Raw genomic sequence first — 20,464 nt, 5'->3', positions numbered from 1 at the left:
TAAATGTTCCATAATAACCTCAAAGTCATTATTTACAAAATGAAACTCAGGAGCTTCCTCATATAGTCATCCTTTACTGAGGAGAAAACACTGACTCCTCAGTAATTTTATCTGCAGGATTCAAAGCCCCCCACCATCTGCTTCCTACCTAGATCTCCAGCCTGATTTTGTATTACATCCCTCCATGTACTCTATGCTTGGGGAATATTTTGAATGTTTGTTGAATATGAGCAACTACTAAGAAGATTAACAAAGACTGTTTTGCACCTACTAACCTTCTTTCCCTGCGTATAATTACTATGGAAAATTTACCCACTATCTGGTTTTATCTGTGATTAAAATTAGAAATATACACTTGGCAGCTTCCCTATTTTTTGTGCCCCTTTCCCATGGCAATGCCAGCAGAAGATAAGATTTTGTTATAAAAGGACATTTACAGGCTATTCAGAGCAGAGCATGGGACTTGCCAGAACTTCCATGGTGAGTGGGGGAAACCTTTTTGAGACCTGTTTTATTATGCATATTATTCAAAACAAAACAGAATAATTGAAAAAAATCAAGTGAACATAAATCATTGTAGTCTTTGTTATGTTTCTCTACCAAGACTCAACTATGTATTTGACTTTATTTAGATGCTGCTCATTTGGACACTGTCTCTGCTACTGGGCACAGTGGCAGGTAAGAAACCATGTTTATGTCAGTGTTGGACATGTAAGTCCCTTGTGTGTCTCAGTCTGTGAAATGGTTCAGAATTATTTCCTCTATAGAGACAGTCTGATGTAATAGAGAGCCAGCCTCTGCTTTGGGAGAGCCTGGTTCATGTCTCACCTCAGGTATATACTGGCTGCATGGATCCTGGGAAAGTAACTTAATCTCCCTGTGCTCTAGGTAACTATCTAAGACTAAGTTGCAGAGCAGTGGTTGTTGATCTACATTGTTGAAGGAATTCCTCACAATAATATCCCTACACCCGTGGAATTACAGGATGGCCCAAAAATATCCCATGGTATAGTGTTCTAACTTTAAATTCTGGTAGCATTGCCAACACTGAATATATTTTCTTTGGAGGAGCTCACTGACATTGTGATGTTCAAGCCCAGAATTATGCTAACCTCAGAATTGCTTTTGCTCATGGGCTGAGCCTGCCTGTCCTCCATCCTGAGTGACTGTTGTGGCAATGGTTTGTTTAGGACCAAAGGATGAAAGTCTTCTGCATCTTAGATAAAATTTAAGCTCTCACGTTCAATCCTGATTAGAGCTGAGAGCATCTCTGCCAGTCACATAAGACTGGAAGAACATGTAGGTTCACATGTGGATACTACTTTGCTGTTCAGCACAATTTAAAAGAAATGTATTGAATAACAACTATATACCAAACACTGTATTACAGAATAGGGAGAAAATGTAGTTCATTCCCCTAAGGACATAAAATGGAACGAGGAAGATGAGACGTACACCAAGAGCTGTAATGCAAGGTAGAATATGCTAAATGCAAAGAGGAGATCAAAGCAAAGTGATATGAGAAATTTGAGGATAGGGAAATCACTTCTAGTTGGCAGAATTAGGGAAGACTTTTTTAAGGATGCAGCACCAGAATTGCGCAGTGAAGGAAAGAAGAGGGGCAAAAAGGGGAAGTATGAGGAAAGGATGATCAGATTTAGAGCTGGAAGGAACTTCATAGACCATCTACTCTAATCCCTTCATTTCAAAGTTTCTTAAATGAGGCTCAGGGAACTTAAATTACTTTGCAAAGTCACACAGCTCAGACTAAGTCTGAGTCTTTCTGACTCCAAGCCCAGTCTTCTACTCATACTCCTGACTGTACATGAAGCACACAGGATGACACTGAGGGATGATTAATAGTCTAGTTTGACTAAGAGTATTTGAAGAGAATTGATACTTAGTAGAATTAGATAAGTCTATAAAGGAAGAATGGAATCATATTGTTGAGAGCTTTAAAAGTAAAGAAAAGGACTTCTCTCCATTAGACAGTGGGGGGGGGGGATCACTGATGGTTTTTTATAAGAATCATTTTAAAGGTTACATTATCAAGATAATAAGAGAGAGAATAGAGAGACTGGAGGCAGGAAGACCCATTAAAAGGGATTGCTATTGTCCAACTAAGAAGTGATGAAACATTTAAAATAGGAAAGCTGTGGTGGTAGCAGAAATGAAAGGCAGGATGTGGGACATGGTATAGAAATTAAATAAATAGGACTTGACGACTGATTTGATGTAGAGGATGAAGGAGGGAAAAAAATTGAAAATGACTTTGGGTATTTCAGAATCAGAGACTGAGAAGGTGGTGCTGCCATTAACAGAAACTGACAAGTTAAAAGAGGGGCAGATTTTATGGGGGAAGAAGTTCAGTTGGAATCATGTTGAATTTAAGGGACTGATCTCACAGGTGTGGTAGGCTGCTGGAAATACATATTCTCTCACTGGATCTCCCAAACAACTCTATTAGGCATTATTATCATCCCTACTTTGCAACAAGAAAGCTGAGGTTCAGAGTTGCTGTGACTTGTCTAGAGTCACACAGCTAGTAAAACAAATACAAATCACATTTGTATACTATTTTAAGTTTTTTATTTTTATTTATTTTTTTGGAGGGTGAGGCAAAGCAATCATGGCTAAGTGACTTGTCCAAGGATACATAGGTAATAAATATAAAGTGTCTGAGACCAGATTTGAACTCAGGTCTTCCCAACTCCAGGGCCAGTATTCTATTCAGTGCACCACCTAGCTACCCCTACTTGATGTTTTTAAAGCAAGTTGTCAGGACTGGAATTAGAATCTACTTCTTTAAATTACAAAAACAAAGTTTGTCCTACTGCACCATTCTATCAATAATCCTTTTTTTTCTTTTTGATGGTTGGAAGGACAGGGGCTACTCACTGGCCTCATCTAATCTTCACTGGTCAACATGGAAACTTTGATCTATTCTGTTTCTGACCTGTGTCATTTCACTCCCTAGGCAACCTGCCAGCCCCATGCTCCCAAGGACTTCACATCTCTCGGGTACTCTGAGCCCATTGCAGCTTTGAACTTCTGAGCCCGAGTTTAGCCTCCCTGGTAGCAGGGTCTGTGGTGTGGGCCACCACATCCAGTACTAAGGTGCCTTAGCAGTATTTGGCACATAGTAAGTGCTTAACATGTTTGTTGGGGCAGCTAAGTGGCGCAGTGAGTAGAGCATCGGCCCTGGAGTCAGGGGGATCTGAGTTCAAATCAGGCCTCAGACACTTGACACACTTACTAGCAGCATGACCTTGGCCAAGTCACTTAACTCCAATTGCCTTCCCTTCCCCTCTCCCCAAAAAATAAAATAAAATAAAATAAAAAGTAACATGTTTGTAAATGATTGGCTAGGGTGTGCTTTCCCCCATTTCTATTGCCCATTAACCCAGCACAGAAATGGTGGGATTTAAAACAAAACAAAACAAAACAAATTGGTTTGTGTGGAGGTCTGACCAGGGCAATAAGAGGAATGAGACACTTTAAGCATTTAGTGATTTGAAGGAGAGGGAAGTAAAATCTAAAACATTATTTTAACAAGTCCTCCTTGTGTGTAACAGAGAACTCGTTAAAACTACCTCTAGTTTAATTTATTACTGAGATGCTCCTTTTTGGGTGATTACAGGAAGTGAAGTCTGCTATTCAAGAGTGGGATGCTTTACAGATGATAAGCCATGGGGTGGCACTGCACAAAGACCTTTCAAAGTGCTCCCCTCATCTCCAGAAGACATTGACACCCGTTTCCTTTTGTATACCAATGAAAACCCAAACAACTATCAGGTAAATCCTGCTACTATTTTAAGATTTCTGACCTGTGCATATTATTCAGAGGAAACGATAGGCTGGCTAGACTTCCTAGCTCCTCACTGAACATAGCCCAGAGAAGGCAGTTGGAGTTTGGGGGGACTTTTTAAAAAATAAGATCAAACTTTACCATGAATTTTCCAGGGAGTCACTATTATATGTCAAGTTATACCAACAAGCACCTTCTATGTGCCAAGCTCTGTGCTAAGGGCCAAGGATACGAAGAGAAGGAAAAATAACAGTCTGTGCTCTGGAAGAATTCAGAGTCTAATGGGGAAGACCATACATAAAGAACTGTGCAAACAAATTGAAGATCTATATTCTGTATTTTAAATATCAATAATTGCCTTAAATAGAATAGTTAAGGATCTACTCCTCCTTCCAGGTCATATATTTGCACGTTAAAACTGCCCCCACTATCATTGTTAGAGCTTATATATCACACTGTGTTTCCTACGCGATGGCAGAGTCCTGTGGTATTCAGCAATTAGGCTGTGATTTGCAGTAGTGTCAGTGTAGCTATGAAAAAGACCCCTTTCTCAGAAACTTTTCCTCTCATATCAAAAGAATCACATTTCAGAAAACAGAGAGGTTGATATGGATTTTTTTCTTCTTAACACAGGAAATTCTTCCAGACAATGTGGCAGCTGTCAAGAATTCTAATTTCAACACGAATAGAATAACTCGCTTTATTGTTCACGGCTTCCTAGACGAAGGGGAAGAAGACTGGCTGACAAACATGTGCGCGGTAGGATAACAGCAATAGTACACTCTACCCTCTTATTCTCTTATCCTAATCTTATAGAGCCCTTCCTCACAAAAACACTATGAGGAAAATAGTACAAGTTTTATTATCTTCATTCTGTGTATGTGCATGCGGCCAAAAATTAGTGAAGTATAGTGGAAAAAGCAATGGATTTAGAATCAAAAGCACTGGGTTCAAATTCTGCCTCTGATGCTTCCTACTTGTGATCCTACGGTCAGTTTGTAAAGCAAGAAGCGAGCAAGATCTTTTGACTCCCTGACCAACATTCTTTCTTCCTTGCCATTTTGCCCCTGATTATACTCTTATGTTGCCACTGAAGATACTCTCTTCGTGTTTTGTCAGGGCTTTCTCATGAGCCTTGGATTCCCAAATGAAACATTTAACTTGGCAAAGGAGAACAATATTCCATCAGCCTTGATTTCTGCTCCCTGACTTCTCACCGAAAGCTAAAGGTGTACACCTCCTGCATCCCTTTGATCTTTACTTCTGATTTCTATGTTTTAAACCTAGAAATGATTGTTTCCTTCTGATCACAAAAGTTGTAAAAAGAGAGCTAAGAGATTTTGCCTTTTAACGAAATATAGTCAGTTTCCAGTAGCCCAAGGATCTTAAAAAATAGTATTATGGCCACACTCATTAATTCACTCTCTCATTCAGAAAGTATAAACTGATGGCCTACTGTGTGCTGAGAAGATCAATGACTTATCCAAGACTCCCAAAACAAAACAGTTATAGGTCATTTCCATTTCCAGAGGTTTAGCCTAATGGCTAATCCCTTCATTTCATTCATTTGCATGGATTATTAATAAGATATTTATTAATTACTCAATTTGTATGTGGGAATCATGATGGACCCTGGCCATTTGCTATAATTTAGTTCATTGAAGGGCAATCCACAGTGATCATGGAGATGATGCCAATTGCCTTATTGCAATCTACCCATTTCACACTTTTATGCATGATGAACTACACTAGTTTTCTGTAGCAAATGAAAACTAATGAGAGAAAATCAAGATAACAATGAAGGAGAAACATTATAAAATTATTTTTCCTGCAAATCAGGATGCACGATACAATGGAACATTTCTTGACATCCTCAATTTGGTGTAACATCATAGACACAAAATTTCCTATAACACGGTAGGAATTACACATGGAAAGAGCACTGATTTGGGAGCTTAATGCTCACTTTAGCATGTATTAGCTCTGTGCCCTTTTCCAAGTCATCTTCCAGGTCTAGGTCTCAGTTTCTTCTTTGAAAAGAGAGGGAGCATGGAGAATAAGCCCTGGATTTGTAGTTTTTGGGTTAAAATACTAACTCTGTTATTTACTAAGAGTGTGCTCTTTGGACATTTTTACTTCTCTGGACTTTGGTTTCCTCATCATTAAAATCAGGGGATTAGAACAGATGATGACAGATGCTCCTGATTCTCCTCTAAGCTGTTTGACTAGATGATGTAAGTTTGGGGGGGGCAGGGCAGGGCAAGTAGTGCAGTGGATGGTGTTTTGCCCTTAGATTCAGGATGATCTGAGTGCAAATTCTACCTTAGACAGACACTAGCTGAGTGATCCTAGACAAGTCAACTAACCTCTCTCAGCTTTGGTTTCTTCATCTATAAAATGGAGATAAGGTAAAGATGTAATGAAGTTAACATATGTAAAGTGCTTTGCAACTATAAAATGCTATACAAATGCTAGCTCGTATTATTCTAGTGTTTCCTTTCAGCCTTGATATACCTTGTGCAGTACTTTAATGGTTATAATTCTCACTTCCTCTAACATTCTCAAAGAGCAGTGACTCTTTTCTTGAGACAGCAAGGCTACTAAGGAGACAGACCTTAAGTGCTTGTGTTCTAGACTTCTGAAGCCAGGCATAGGAGGGCTGAAAGGCTGTCCAATGAATATCTAGTAGAGTGGGGCACCTGCAGCTTCAAGACCATATGTTGCCCTCTAGGTGCTCAAGGCAGCCCTTCACAGAACTTCAAAGAACAGGTCCCTGTAATAAAAGGATTTCTTCTATAAAACTTTGACACAGTCAAGGTCCTGGAAGGCCACATATGGTATTCGAGGCTATAGGCTCCGACCCGTGAGTCTCTTCAAGGCTTCTCCTCCAGGTGTACTCTGGCTTGTTGTATGAGAGAGCAGGTCCACAAGGCTCTGCTGATTGGACATGGCTCTCAGGAATCAAGAGACCTTTCTTTTTCTCCTCCTCCATGCCCCTCTCTTCAAGCATTCATCAAAGTTCAATTCGATGCAGCAAACATTTACATTGATTGCCTGGGTTCTCAGAAAGCCTAATTTTCTGTGAAGCAGCCAAGATGGGAGGGTTGGAGTGACCAGCAGAGTCATAACTAGACAAATGCTTCTGTGGCAAATTCATTTGGGAGGGTGAGGGCCATGGTGGCACAGAAAAACCATGACTCTCCATGGGGACAACCCTAAACAGTCCTAGCACTTCTACTTACTAGGTTTGGGACTGGGAAGAGAGAGGAAGCTGATCTCCAGGAAAGGCAACGATAACTACAAGACTGCAGCCAGAGGCGATTGCATCCCACATTCCTCTTCTTCTCCTACCTGGGATAGCAGCTGCCTAGAGCAAAGCCCCATTTGCCCCATGCTAGTTATGGCTTTGTAGGAAGGTACACATGTCTAGAAAGGCTTAATATTTGAATTACATATCTGGAGGATATTTCTTCATGTGAAATACCTTTCCAGTGATGTACTTGTAAAGAAAATTATGTGGGTTTGTCCAAAAATCCCTTTAGTTTCACTGAAAACAGGATATTGTAAAAAGAAACTAACAAACTTTTTCACTTACCAACTATACTCGTGTCTAAAGGGCCTGCTATGGGAAATCTCTGTACATAGACCTGACCCTGTTATTCCTTAATAACAGCAACACATTGTCTATCGTACTTTCTGCCGTTTCCCATGAGGCACATTTCTCCACTTGCAGTGGAACCCCTCAGTAGAGTCCTTGCTGAACTTCAGATACCAGTTTTCAGCCAAGTCAAATTAATAGCTGGGAATGTTAAATGTCAAAGAGCAGTAATTCAATATTGTACCAGCCTTAAAATGTTTTAGTATTGTGAATGGATGTAATTCTTCATAGCTTTTATGATCTTGAACAAACCATGAATAGAAAATAGAGTTCATTATGCTTGTTAGTGATATGTAAAAACAGATTTTGATGGTTTGACTAGTTCTGTTGTATTTGTTCTAGAATTTGCTTGAAGTGGAAGAGGTGAACTGCATCTGTGTGGACTGGAAAAAGGGTTCACGGACTTTATATGTCCAAGCCACACAAAATGTTCAAGTAGTAGGGGCTGAAATAGCCTATTTTGTGGATTATCTCAAGGTAAATAGATGTCTTCATGTTATCTCATACACTCTAGCCATTGTCCTCTGGATGCTGTGCACATAGTATTGCTGGAGGTCATCATCAACCTTTGTATACAAAGGTTTTAGTTTGTTTTGGTTGACCAGAAGGGAACAGTAATGTGTCTACATTTGGGTTTTTGTCTGCAAACAAAGATGAAGGCAGCTCAGTGGATAAAGTGCTAGATCTTGAATTAGGAAAACTGGGCTCAGACTGGCTGTGTCACCAAGGGCAAGTCACTTAGCTTCTCTCTGCCTCAGTTTTCCCATCAACAAAGTGGGGGTAATGATAGCATATACTTAGCTGGGTTGCTATGAGGATAAAATGAGGCTATTTGGTAAGGGCTTTGCAAAATTTAAAGAACTATAGGAATGTTACTTCTTCTTCTTATTATTATCATTATGAACACAGACCTCTTTTTTTCCATTTTGATTAAATTGACTGCTCATCTGTTTTCAGAAAATGATCAAGCAACTAGTTTGATTTCGCATAACCCAGCCCCAAACTCCTACAACTGATTTTAACTAGTTGGTTGACTAAATTTTGCTAGTTTTTTAAACTATGGTGCCTAGATAGTTATCAAGGGGCAAATTATTTATGCATGTGTCAGTAACAGCTGTTAGGAAATGTTGGGAAGCAGTGGGGCACACTAGAAAGAATGCTTGATTTAGGGTCTGAGGAGGATGGTTCAAATGCCAACTCTACTACTTAACTTCCTTGTATAAGCTGATGCTAGCCAATTTTCTGGGTCTCCATTTCTTAATATGGAAATGGTTGGACTGAATGATTTGCAAGGGCCCTCTCACCACAGAATCTATGATCCTATGATCTGTAATCTTTGTCGCTAAAAGACATGAGAAATATCTTAGATTCAAAGTATAGGTGGCTGGGTAATTTCTTATTACCACTTCCTGTTTTAAATCTTTGGTTTGAGAAGCTTCTAACAATTCTAAATGGTGAGTTTAGTATCAAATCTTCCACTTCTCAAAAACATGACAAAATCACCTCAAAAACATGCTGCTTAAGACAAGAAGTACAGAATCAAAGCCATAGATCATGAATATTTTAATATTCTCCCCGAATTGAAATGCTAGAAATATCATTATTTCTCTGTTAAGGAGAAGTGAGAGGCAGGTCTCAATGAAGACTCCCAAGAATTGTGTCATGAACATGTCACTGATACCAACCTAGCCCTTTCTGAAGAGCTTTTCTCTCATCAGAACGAGTTGGATTACTCTCCTTCCAATGTCCACGTCATTGGTCACAGTCTGGGATCCCATATTGCTGGAGAGGCTGGGAAAAGATCAAATGGTCTCCTTGGACGAATCACAGGTAGGATTAAAATGGAGAAATCTGCACCATTGTGCTAACATTGCCGTCATATAATTAATACATGAGGATCAACATGATGGGAACTTGGTGGGCTTTTAAGTGTTATGTAAAATATTAAAATGCTCCTTGATTTTGTCTACTATGAGCATCATATAGGTAACATGTATATAAAACTGTGCATTTTGTTGGAAGAGAGCCTTGATGCCAGGACTACATTTCCTGTCCTGGGAAAATAAGATTATTTTACTCATAAAGATTTTCTCATCCTTGACATGAGATGAAATTTTTGGGAACATTGATTAAAAAGCTGTTTTGGACTTTTATCTCTTCCTTTCCTTTGTCTTTGATATGATGGTTTTGTCAATCAGCAAAACTTAGGGATTCTCTGGAGAATCTGTATTCTGTATTTGTATTTTGACCACCATGTGGGAATATTTAGAAAAAAATTAACTGGTATTTTCACAGGGTTTAAAGGAGAGAAATTCTCAATAAAGTCTGAACTTCTCCTGGGAGGCCAAATTTACCCCATCCTTCTATTTCCCTCAAGCTTAATACAACCATGATATGGTTCAAGGGATCGACAATTCTAAAACTTGTTATCCCTCCCTCCTATGAATTAAAACTTCATGGTAAATTCTGTGATGCTCAGAAAATTCCTTTTATAACAGAGATGGCAACAAAAGAGTCAATGATATTCTAAAAACAATAAGAAATTCACTATCTTTCCCCACGATTATTCATGAAAGATCTGGGGCCAAGTCACTTAACCTTCTTAGTCTCAGTTTCCTCATCTGCAGAAAGGAGATTATAATTACTCAAATTACATATCTTAAAGGAATGTTGTTAGGGAAATGTATTATATACCCTCAAGCACTACTTAATTCTGAACTATCAAACTATTATTACATAACACCAAATGAAAGTGCATGTATCTACAGATTTTTTTTATAACAATTCTTATGGGTAAGGCCTAGAACTGAGATTTCATTAATAGAGAGAATTCTCGGGTGTGGAGTGAGCATTTCAGGGTCAGCAGCTTCTCTACCATTTATAGTCTTAGAGAGTTGCCTAAAACATTTAAAGGTTAAGTTACTTGCCCAGGGTCGTACATCCAGTGTGAGAGATGACACATCAAAGGGAGGAATAGAACCCGGGTCTTCCTGCTGGGCAGTTAGCTCTCTATACACTATCTTGTACTAGCCACTTGATAATGGATTATGTTATTTGAGATAAAAGAATATAACTAAAATATAACAATATTTCTCCTAGGATTGGATCCTGCTGAGCCTTACTTTCAAGACACCCCAGAAGAAGTTCGATTGGATCCCAGTGATGCCTTGTTTGTTGATGTCATTCACACAGATGCTGCTCCTATGATCCCTAACATAGGTGAGCCCTTCCACTCATATCTTGCAACTCTGATGAACCATAATTAAGTGTTTGGCAATGCATTCAAACCCACTTAACACTTGTTTCAAATGTCTTAGGTTTTGGAATGAGTCAAATTGTGGGACACCTCGATTTCTTCCCAAATGGAGGAGAGGAAATGCCGGGATGTCAGAAGAATATCCTTTCTCAGATTGTAGACATAAATGGAATCTGGGAAGGTAAATCCATTCAGCATATAACAAAAGTTAGCAGCAAAATGCATATAACCATCTTGTCAAATTTGCTGAGATGTCTTGCCAATACTTTGCCTTAGTCTTCTGTGAAACTATGGATTTTAAAGTCTGTTCCATAATACTCTACTGTTGTATGAGAACTTCCTCATAGAGTGAGGATATGTAGTTATGAAAGGAAATGGATATGTGAAAGATTTTCATTGGGTGAGTTGACCTTGTCCTTCAATAAACTACCAAACCCAAATATATCCATTATGCCTCAAAATGGATTCTCCCCTCTCATATATATTTGGCCCCATTTTTGTAAGCACTAACTCCTTTGGAGAGCCAGAGTGGTCTAGTGGCTTGAGAGCAGATATCAGAGTCAGGGAGACCTTGGGTGAATCCTCCCTCTGACAAGTACTGGTTGTATGATGCTGGGCAAGTCACTGAACCTCTTGGTAGCCCAGTTTTCCCTCCAATTTGAAGACAATGTGTCAACCTCCATTGGTCAAGGATCTCTCTTTCCAGGAGCTCCCTATACTGATGAAATGAGAAGCCTGATCTGATAGTACTTAGTAATAGCTGACTATATCAGGAAACATAAACATAGCTTTTAAAAAGTGTGATATGTCCTTAAAGTTTGATTGTGATCTATGAAGTCTATAACTTATGTAAATGTCATTAATTTCCAGTAATAATTTTGGATCCAATAAATAATACAACGTACTTTCTGTGTGATCCTATCTAATTTCGCAGGAACTCGTGATTTTGCAGCATGTAATCACCTGCGAAGTTACAAGTATTATTCAGATAGCATCCTCAACCCAGATGGTTTTTCTGGATATTCCTGTGCTTCCTATGATGATTTTGAGGCAGTAAGTTATTGCTTTCCATGAGAATCAGCATAGCTACTGCATAGATAACTTGGGTTCCAAGTCTATAAATGTTGGGTTCTCTTCCTACCACTGGCACACATTAGCTTGACCGTGGACAGGTAATTTAACTTCTCAGTGATCTGGAAAGCTGCTGATCTGCACTGAGAGGGAGTTTCCTTACCATTAGCTTCCTTATAAATGAACTTAGATGTCAAGAATCAGAATTCCATATTTTTCTATACGGAATAACAGACTTGGGAGGAACAAGGACCATTAGAGGCCATTGAATGCAAACTATACTTGAAAGCAATCCTTATTACAACATGCCTGATAAGTGACCATCCAGGGACTATTAAAGTCCTTCATCAAGGGGGACTCATCACCAGCCCATTGCATTATTGGAAATTCTAACTGTTAATAATATTTTTTACTATCATGTAGCCTCTTTTCTCTTCTACTCATAATTCCTGATTCTGTCCACTACAACCCAATTAAATATTATTAATCTCTTTCATTTAATAGTTCTTAAAATATCTATTAAGCGGTTCCTGTTTCTCTTTTTCTCCAAACTAAACACCTTCAATTCCTTCAGTCCTGGAGAACAAGCAGATGGAGTCTATCCAAGTCTCCCATCTCCCCAGATCACTGTAGAATAGCTCAGAACATTGTGATACAGTGGGAAGAACATTGGACTAGAAATTAGAAGACCTTGGTTCCAGTCCTGTTCTGACCCCATGTGACCTAAAGCATTAATTATCTCTTGGGCTCCAATTTCTTTACCTGGAAGATGAGGAAAGAGTTCCAGATTCCTCCAAGATCCTTCTAGCTGTAGCATTTATTGATTTCTAGTATTGTTTCCGCTCATACTATTTGCTGAATAAATGTTGCTACACAGTGATTCTACTTTAAGACACATAAAGAATTTTAATCACATAATGATATTTGCATTTTTAAGGGGAAATATGGAAATTGTCATTTTGGTTTAAATTACCCTAATGATTGCCTCAACCTTCCCTTCCCTTAGAAGTACTGGTTAAGTATTTGTTTCATTTAGGGTCATTTTAGAAATTTTCTTTGGAAGCCATTTTTGAAAACAAGAGAGAAGATAAAAATCTAAGTTAATGTCTATCTGCTACCAAATTGAAAAATATAATTAAAATCAGAAAGTTTTTTTAAAATATGGATTATCTGAACATCCTGATAATAGATTGGATTTTTTAGCTTTGTCTAGTGTTGTAGCATAGTATAAACAGAGCTTTAGAAAAAACAGAGCTTTTAGGAAAAAAAAAAGTTTGCTTAGATATCTAGTGCAGCATTACTGTGTTGTGATCTTGGATCCCAAATGTTGATACTGTTCACTCAATTACTTTTAAAAGCTAGCTTTTCCTTAGTTCATACAAATTTCGTTGTAAAAATGATCAATGATGAATGTCATTTAACAAGTAAAAACATCTTGAGTTTTAGTTGGGAGGTATGTCACAATAGACACTTCACTGGATTTGGTGTTAGAAACACCTGAATTCCAATTCTGCCTCAGAAAGCTAGTAGTGATGGGACCCTGGGCAACTAATTAACTCTCTCTCAGCCTCAGTTTCCTCACCTATAAGATGGAAATAATAATAGCACCTACCTCACAGGTTGTGCTGTAAGGACAAAAGGAAAGATCACATGTAAAGCACTTCCTAAACTTGATGTGGTATGTAAATGCCATCTATGGTTATTGGCTGGGGCAAGGAAAGGTCATAATTCCATATTCCATTGTTAGGGTATGCTAACGCTCACTAGTATAAGTTTGTTGAAAACTGCCTTCATCATTCAATTTAAGCTACCAGTTCCACAAACATTCTTTTATATTATGCAGTCTTAGTCTAGAGGATAGAATAATTACGCCACATATTTAGAAGTAAGATTATTTTTTCCCACCTGTTAATAAGGTACCAGAATGATATTTGCTTTTTAGATAATTGAATGGATGGGGTGAGTGTAGGGAGGTAAAACCTGGAATGATAGCATGTTCTCATCAACCGTTTATGTATTTTCATCAGAACAAATGTTTCCCTTGTTCATCTGGAGGGTGTCCCCAGATGGGCCACTATGCTGACAGATATGCTGGTAAAACGGCTGCAGTGGGACAGGTCTTTTATCTCAACACTGGGGAAGCCAGTAATTTTGCCCGTAAGTTTCCATTTGATTTTCCTCATTTCCAAAGCTCTGTGAAATTGTTATTGACTGAAAGACTTTCTCCAGTACCTACAGGAAGGGAATGACCTTATTTAGGAGATGACTACTGAATACAGGTGGCCAATTTGGAGGAGGTGGCTAGTGCTAGAGAAATCTGGATGACACCACAGCATGGATGCAGCGTTAAATGTGTTGGGTGTAGAAACTGCCCAGCTTCTTTCAGATGCTGCTTGAAACAAATTGCCAAATATCCAGAGGTTTCACAAAATAAATTTCCTAGTTTCCGTGGTTGTGATAGTGCTACCTGCTCTCAGGGTCCTTAAACATACACCCATGTTTTCTTTTGTGAATTTTAAAAAACATCAGTTTGGACAGTTTTTAAGCTCCTTTCCCAATAGCTGCTGAAAGATGGACTCTATAAGGAATAATAACAGCTTATTCATAGCTGAGAGTATATAAAGGAGCTGAGAATAGCTTTATATGGTAGAATGTGACATAATTTCACTGTGCTCTGAAAGAAGGGAGAAAATATAGAACAAAGAAGCTAAAGATGTGGAAGACACTTTTACTGCACCGTTCTGCCCCTACACTGACCTAGCAGGATTGTAGTGTTTCTTAGACAAGACGTGTTGAGATAGTGTTGCAGAGTACATAGAGTGAGGAACTTGAAGTCAGGAAAAACTGGGTTCAAATCCCTCTTCTGATCCTTACTAGCTCTGTGACTGGAATAGTCCCTTAATCTCTCTGACTCTTACTTTCTTTACCTGGAAAATGAGAGTGTTAAACTAGGTGTCCTCTAAAGTCCTTTACAGCCCTGACTTCATGATATTAAAATAATATCGAACAATTGAAAGAGTATCAGGATTAGAGTCACAATATGAAGAAAGGATCAATTCCGGGCTCTGCTAGCTGCTTATATTAATATGTGATCTTTGTCAAATAACTTATACTTTCAAAACCTTGGCTTTCTAATCTACGATATGGGGGGAATCATCAAGCATCATGACAGTGAACTCTAATTTAGCAAAGTAACCATAAACAAAATTTCTTTTTTGATATAAAAATTGGAAAAATTGAAGGTTGAATCAGAGGAAAGATTAATTTAAGGAAAAATACTATTTAAAGATTATTTAGAATTAAATGTTATTTTAAGAAAGCAGAAATCGCAAGTCAAGTCATGAACTTGTAGCATTAAAATGTAAGGAAGAGGAACATGGAAAAAAATATTGGAAAAGAGACAACAGAATTGAATTCTTGGGCTGGTTTTGTCACTGTGTGACTTTGGGCAACACCACAGTAGATTGAGTGCTGGAGAAGGTAACTTTTGACTTTTGTTTGAATTCATTTTATTAGTAAGAAGTGAAAATTTGAAAAGAATTACTTAAAACTTTGCATTCAATAAGAATTACTATATTACATATTATATATAATACATAAGTATACTATACTATAATTAAATTATCATATATTTCACATTAGTACCATCTAAATTAAGTTTTACTGAAATCTCTATATATTTATATTTATACATTTCATACGTTTATTTCTTCATATTTCTATTTCTACCTTTTCTATAGGTTGGAGGTATAAGGTAACTGTCACATTGTCTGGAACCAAGGTTACTGGAAAAATACTAGTATCTTTGTTTGGAAGTAATGGAAACAGCAGGCAATATGAAATTTACAGGTAAGTTCAATATTGTCATATAGCTTAAATGTTGGAATTATTATTTCACATAAATGATTTTTATCCAAATTTTTGGTTATATTTTCATTGCTATGAAAATTGACTTAGTACTAAGATATACATTTTATGAAGTTAATCACAAGACTTCCTTTTCAATATTACACACTGAAATTGACTTCAGAATTTGGTTTCTAACTTTGGTGCATCACTATTTACTACTTTAATTTTTTAAATTTTATTTCAGAAGAGGACTTTTTTTTATTCTTTCAGCAGGTGCTTAATTTGTAATCAGTAAATAATTATGTTGCTAACACAACAGATAGAGGAAAGAGGTTTAATGAGGTCATCACTTAATAAATTTTAGGAGGAAGTTGTGACTAAAACGTTAAAATACTATGGGGCATTTGGAGCATAAATAACAACTATGTGTGTGTTTTTGCCTTTAATACATTGGAAACACAATTTAATTAGCAAAATATGTATCATGCATAGATTTTATAAATAAAGATATATGTAGAGATTCCTGTAATTGAATTTGTTCTCTACTTGTATTCCAAGTGGGAGTCTAAAACCAGATGCTACACATAGTAGTGAGTTTGATTCAGATCTTAATGTTGGAACCCTTGAAAAAGTCAAATTTCTTTGGGACAACAATTTGATCAGTCTAACCCGGCCCACACTAGGAGCATCCACGATCACTGTACAAACTTCAGATGGAGAAACGTAAGTAGTTTTATTGGGAACTAAGACAGCCATGAAGTATCGGAGAGGTATGTTTGTAATGTGTTCACCAGAAAATCTACTGGGACATAGATTTGTTTCAGGAGTCTTCTCCTATTACCTTTAGCTTGTATGTAAATTATTTCATGAGATGATGATTTACTTTAGGAAAAATGAACTTTCAAATGTGTGTTGGTTGGTCTTGGGTCATCCAATTAAAGTCCATGGAAAGGTCAGAGCTTGACCCTGAGATTCTACCATTGTGAAATTCCAATTATTTAAGCAAGTCACTACTTAATGTACTTCAAAGGAGTATAGAATAACAGAATTTAGAGAGGGGAGCAACCTTAGAAATCAACTCATCCACATCCCTCATTGTATGAGGCTCAGAGAGATTAATAAACTTAACAAAATGTCATGCAAGTAGCAAACATTTCATTGGCTTTAGGAAAATATAAAGTTAAGGGATAGAGCAGTTAGTTCCACAGAACAATGTGGTAAATACCATTAAGGACACTCTTGACTGAATAATAATATAGCACAGTTGTGCCATGTTATCTTAGTGTTTGGAAGTAATTCATTAATGTAGTTATTGCAAAATAATCGTGGTTGAATTAATCTGTGGTAAATGCCTGGCTACTAATAAGTATAATCATTTAATGGTCATGTACCAATTTCTTCCTCCATACTTTCTTGGCCAAGATAATCCCAATCCATGTGTTTTTGGTAATGTCTAGTGTAGTTCAAGCACTGCTAAAATATGAGAAAAGCTAAACATAAAAAACAAATAGGAAAGGAATATTTTACTATGTGCTGGTTTCTTGTACTGCTTCATATATCTATTTAACAGTTAGAAAATATTTACTGAGCACCCATTAAATACTGGATAAGGTAGAAGAAAACACAAGGATGAATAAAAGCTTCTTAAAGATTTTTTTTCTTACCTTTGAATTTCCAGGATTTAGCAAAGTGTCTTGCATATAGTACATACTAGGTGTTTAATAAACGATGATTTAATTGTTAAACTGAATTGAGCATTGTAACTGTCCTCAGAGCAGGAGCTTCAGGGAATATACAGTATTGTGCTCAAATTCAGTTTCCCAAATGGCATTCCAGAGTTACCTAGTGTTCAGCACAGAAGGTGCATAAGGGTTCTATGATAGTATTTTGAAGCTATCAATATTTTCCTCTCTAGAACATTAACTACAAAATTATGTACCAAAAGTACTTGTTACCTGAGGTATTTTCCGTGAAAAAATAGACTTATTTCTACTTTTTCTTCAATCTATTCTTGATATTCCTTTATTCTGGAGACATTCCATATCCCTACATTTCCTTGACCAGCACCTAGCACAGTGCAGTCAGGGCATATAGTAGGTGCTAAATACCTGCTTGATTTTTTACTGATTGATTATGGGTCCTGTCAGTATCTTTAAAGCCTGTCAGTGTTGTGGCCAATTTCATTTCTGAAATGTCATATTAAATAGTTGGCAATATTTTAAAATACATACACAAAGTCCATTCCCTGTCCTCTGGGCCTTATACTTCTTGGAGTTACTTGGAAGATCCTCAGCTGGACACAATTGAAGCAAAACTTAGAAATTAGCTCTTGTGAAACATCGAGTACCCTCTCCCCTTCTCACAACAGTGGCTTTGATTCCATAACCCCTCTCCTCTGTCCATTTTACTTTCCTCTCAGATAGAGGATTGCCAACCAATCATCTATATTTATTCTTTAAGACACTGTAAAAAAAAGCATTTATTGAGTACCTACTATAATCAAGGCTCTCAATTGGATGCTTTGAAGGATGCAAAATCTTTGCTACAAGTGTGAACCTAAAGGAGTTACTAAATCTCCAGGACTTATGTTGCTCATATAAGGCAGCTAGGTGACACAGTGGACAGAGCGTTGGGCCTGTAGTCAGGAAGATGTCAGGTCAAATTCAGCCTTATTTTACTAGCTGTGTTACCCTAGGCAAGTTTCTTAACCTCTGTTTGTGTAAGATTCCTCATCTGTAAAATAAAGATAATAACAGTCACCGACCTCCCAAGGTTGTTGTGAGGGTCAAATGAGATGATTGTTATGTGCTTAGCACAGTGCCTGGGACATAGGACGTGCAATATAAATGTTACTTAGTTATTGTAGTAGTAGTACTAATAGTAGTAGTAGTAGTAGTAGTAGTAGTAGTAGTAATAGTAGTAGTAGTAAAATCAGAGGGTTAAGGTAGATTCAATCCACTCAAGCAAGCATTTATTAAATACCTACTATGTATAAGACATTCTCCCAGGTATGGTCCCTGATCTCAACATGACTTCTATACTACTGTCTCCTCCATCTTTAACTCCTATGAAAAAGGGGCTAACACTCTAAAAAAGGAGATATCACTCATTTTACTAGAGAAAAAATATAAAAGCTTCAGAACAATATAAAATGCTGTGAGATAGCTCTAAATAGATGCATATGTATAAAGTAATAAGATAATTATAGTTTATGGTCCATTTTTTTCTACAGGTACAAGTTCTGTAGCAGTGATACTGTAAGAGAAGAAGTTCTGCTAACTCTCAATGCTTGCTAAAAGCATGTTAAAGTGAAATCATTGTTTCCTGTAGTAATAAAAGGCAAATGTAAAACTGTTCATTGTATTCATTCATCATTAATATCTACCTTATTTTCATTGCAATTTTAGTGTCGAAACATTTTAAATTAGGGGTATGTTCTAGAACTATATCTGAACATTTATTGAATTTCCCAAATTATCTCTTGATATTTCCCTATGACGATGATTCGGCAAATCAACATTAGTCATCATTGATTGCTGATCATTATTCATTTAGGTAATGCTACTATCTGTATTTTTTTACTACCCTGTCCAGACTGAATGCAAAATAGGTAATTCCTGCATTTTCTACATTTACACTATTACTAGGAAGAGAAGATGAGCATTTTTTTCTATTGTTTTTGCTAATTGCACCATTTTTCACCAATCCATCTGACTTCTTGGAGGAGATGGCATTTGAAGAGATGAAAACATGATTGAAATGAAACTAAGTAATGGGTTGGGGAATATGATAGACAGGAATGGAAGAGATTTAGTACAAGATTTTAAAAAAAGGACCAAGAAAGTTTAGTTTGACTTCAGTGAAAAGAAATGGAAAAACAATAGGCAGATTATCTATCACAATGAAACTGATGAGAAATAAGGGTTATCTAGAGATTCGTGAGCAGCTGGAGGAAATGAGAACTTCATAAGGACATATATGATGGTTATCTCAGTGGTTGAGTGTAAGGGATGCCATTTTCAAATATATAGATGACAAGTTAAATTCTGCACACACACACACGCATATACATACACACAATATACAGTATGTACTATATATAATATACAATATATATGTGTGTATATATATATATAGGTATATATGTATATATATCTATATATATATAACTTCATTGCTTAAAAAGCTTCAATTCAAACCTTTCTCTTGCGTTAGGGCACATCCCATTTGCTAACATACTAACATGTAGAAAATGGATCAAATCTGCTTCCTGAAACAAGCCACTGGTATTAACACTCAATAAAAGACAGCAGAAAGATAGATTAAAAATTAATTGAACACTAAATAATTAAATCCTAAAGAATAAATGGGCAAAAGAATAGATCATAGAAATAACCAATAATTTCACTAAAGAGAATGAGAACAATGTGGCAACATACCAAAATTTGTGGGATACAGCCAAAGCAGTACTTAGGAGATATTTTAATTCTCTAAGTACTTACATCAAAGAAATAAAGAAAGAAGAGATCAATTAATTGGGTATACAATATCAACCAAAAAAAAGCTAGGAAAAGAACAAATTAAAAAGCCTCAATTATGTGTCAAATTGGAAATCCAAATTGGAAAACCAAAGTTGAGAGTAATAAAATTGAAAATAAGTAAACTATTGAGCTAATAAATAAAAATAAGAGGTGGTTTCATGAAAAAAAAAACCAAAATGTAAATAAACTGTTGATTAATTTTAAAAAAGAACAAAGAAAATCATATTTCCACTATCAAAAATGGAAAGCGTAATTGTACCAGCAATGAAGAGGAAATTTAA

At 36.9% G+C, this 20,464-nt stretch overlaps 1 protein-coding gene across 1 annotated transcript; it reads left to right on the top strand.

Moving 5' to 3' along the window:
• Nucleotides 1–632: 632 nt before the first annotated feature.
• LOC118829155 (pancreatic triacylglycerol lipase-like) lies at nucleotides 633–18,938 on the top strand. Its single transcript, XM_036736121.1, has 12 exons — nucleotides 633–678; nucleotides 3,641–3,795; nucleotides 4,442–4,567; nucleotides 7,809–7,943; nucleotides 9,185–9,296; nucleotides 10,566–10,685; nucleotides 10,784–10,903; nucleotides 11,657–11,775; nucleotides 13,821–13,950; nucleotides 15,534–15,642; nucleotides 16,201–16,365; nucleotides 18,875–18,938. The coding sequence occupies exons 1-12, from the start codon at nucleotides 633–635 to the stop codon at nucleotides 18,936–18,938; spliced, it is 1,401 nt and encodes a 466-aa protein (XP_036592016.1).
• The last annotated feature ends 1,526 nt before the right edge of the window (nucleotides 18,939–20,464 follow it).

The sequence above is a fragment of the Trichosurus vulpecula genome, chromosome 8 (assembly GCF_011100635.1).
Source record: "Trichosurus vulpecula isolate mTriVul1 chromosome 8, mTriVul1.pri, whole genome shotgun sequence".
Classification (NCBI taxonomy): domain Eukaryota; kingdom Metazoa; phylum Chordata; class Mammalia; order Diprotodontia; family Phalangeridae; genus Trichosurus; species Trichosurus vulpecula.
The sequence above is the reverse complement of the archived record's forward strand: the minus strand, read 5'-3'. Positions and strand labels throughout refer to the sequence as shown.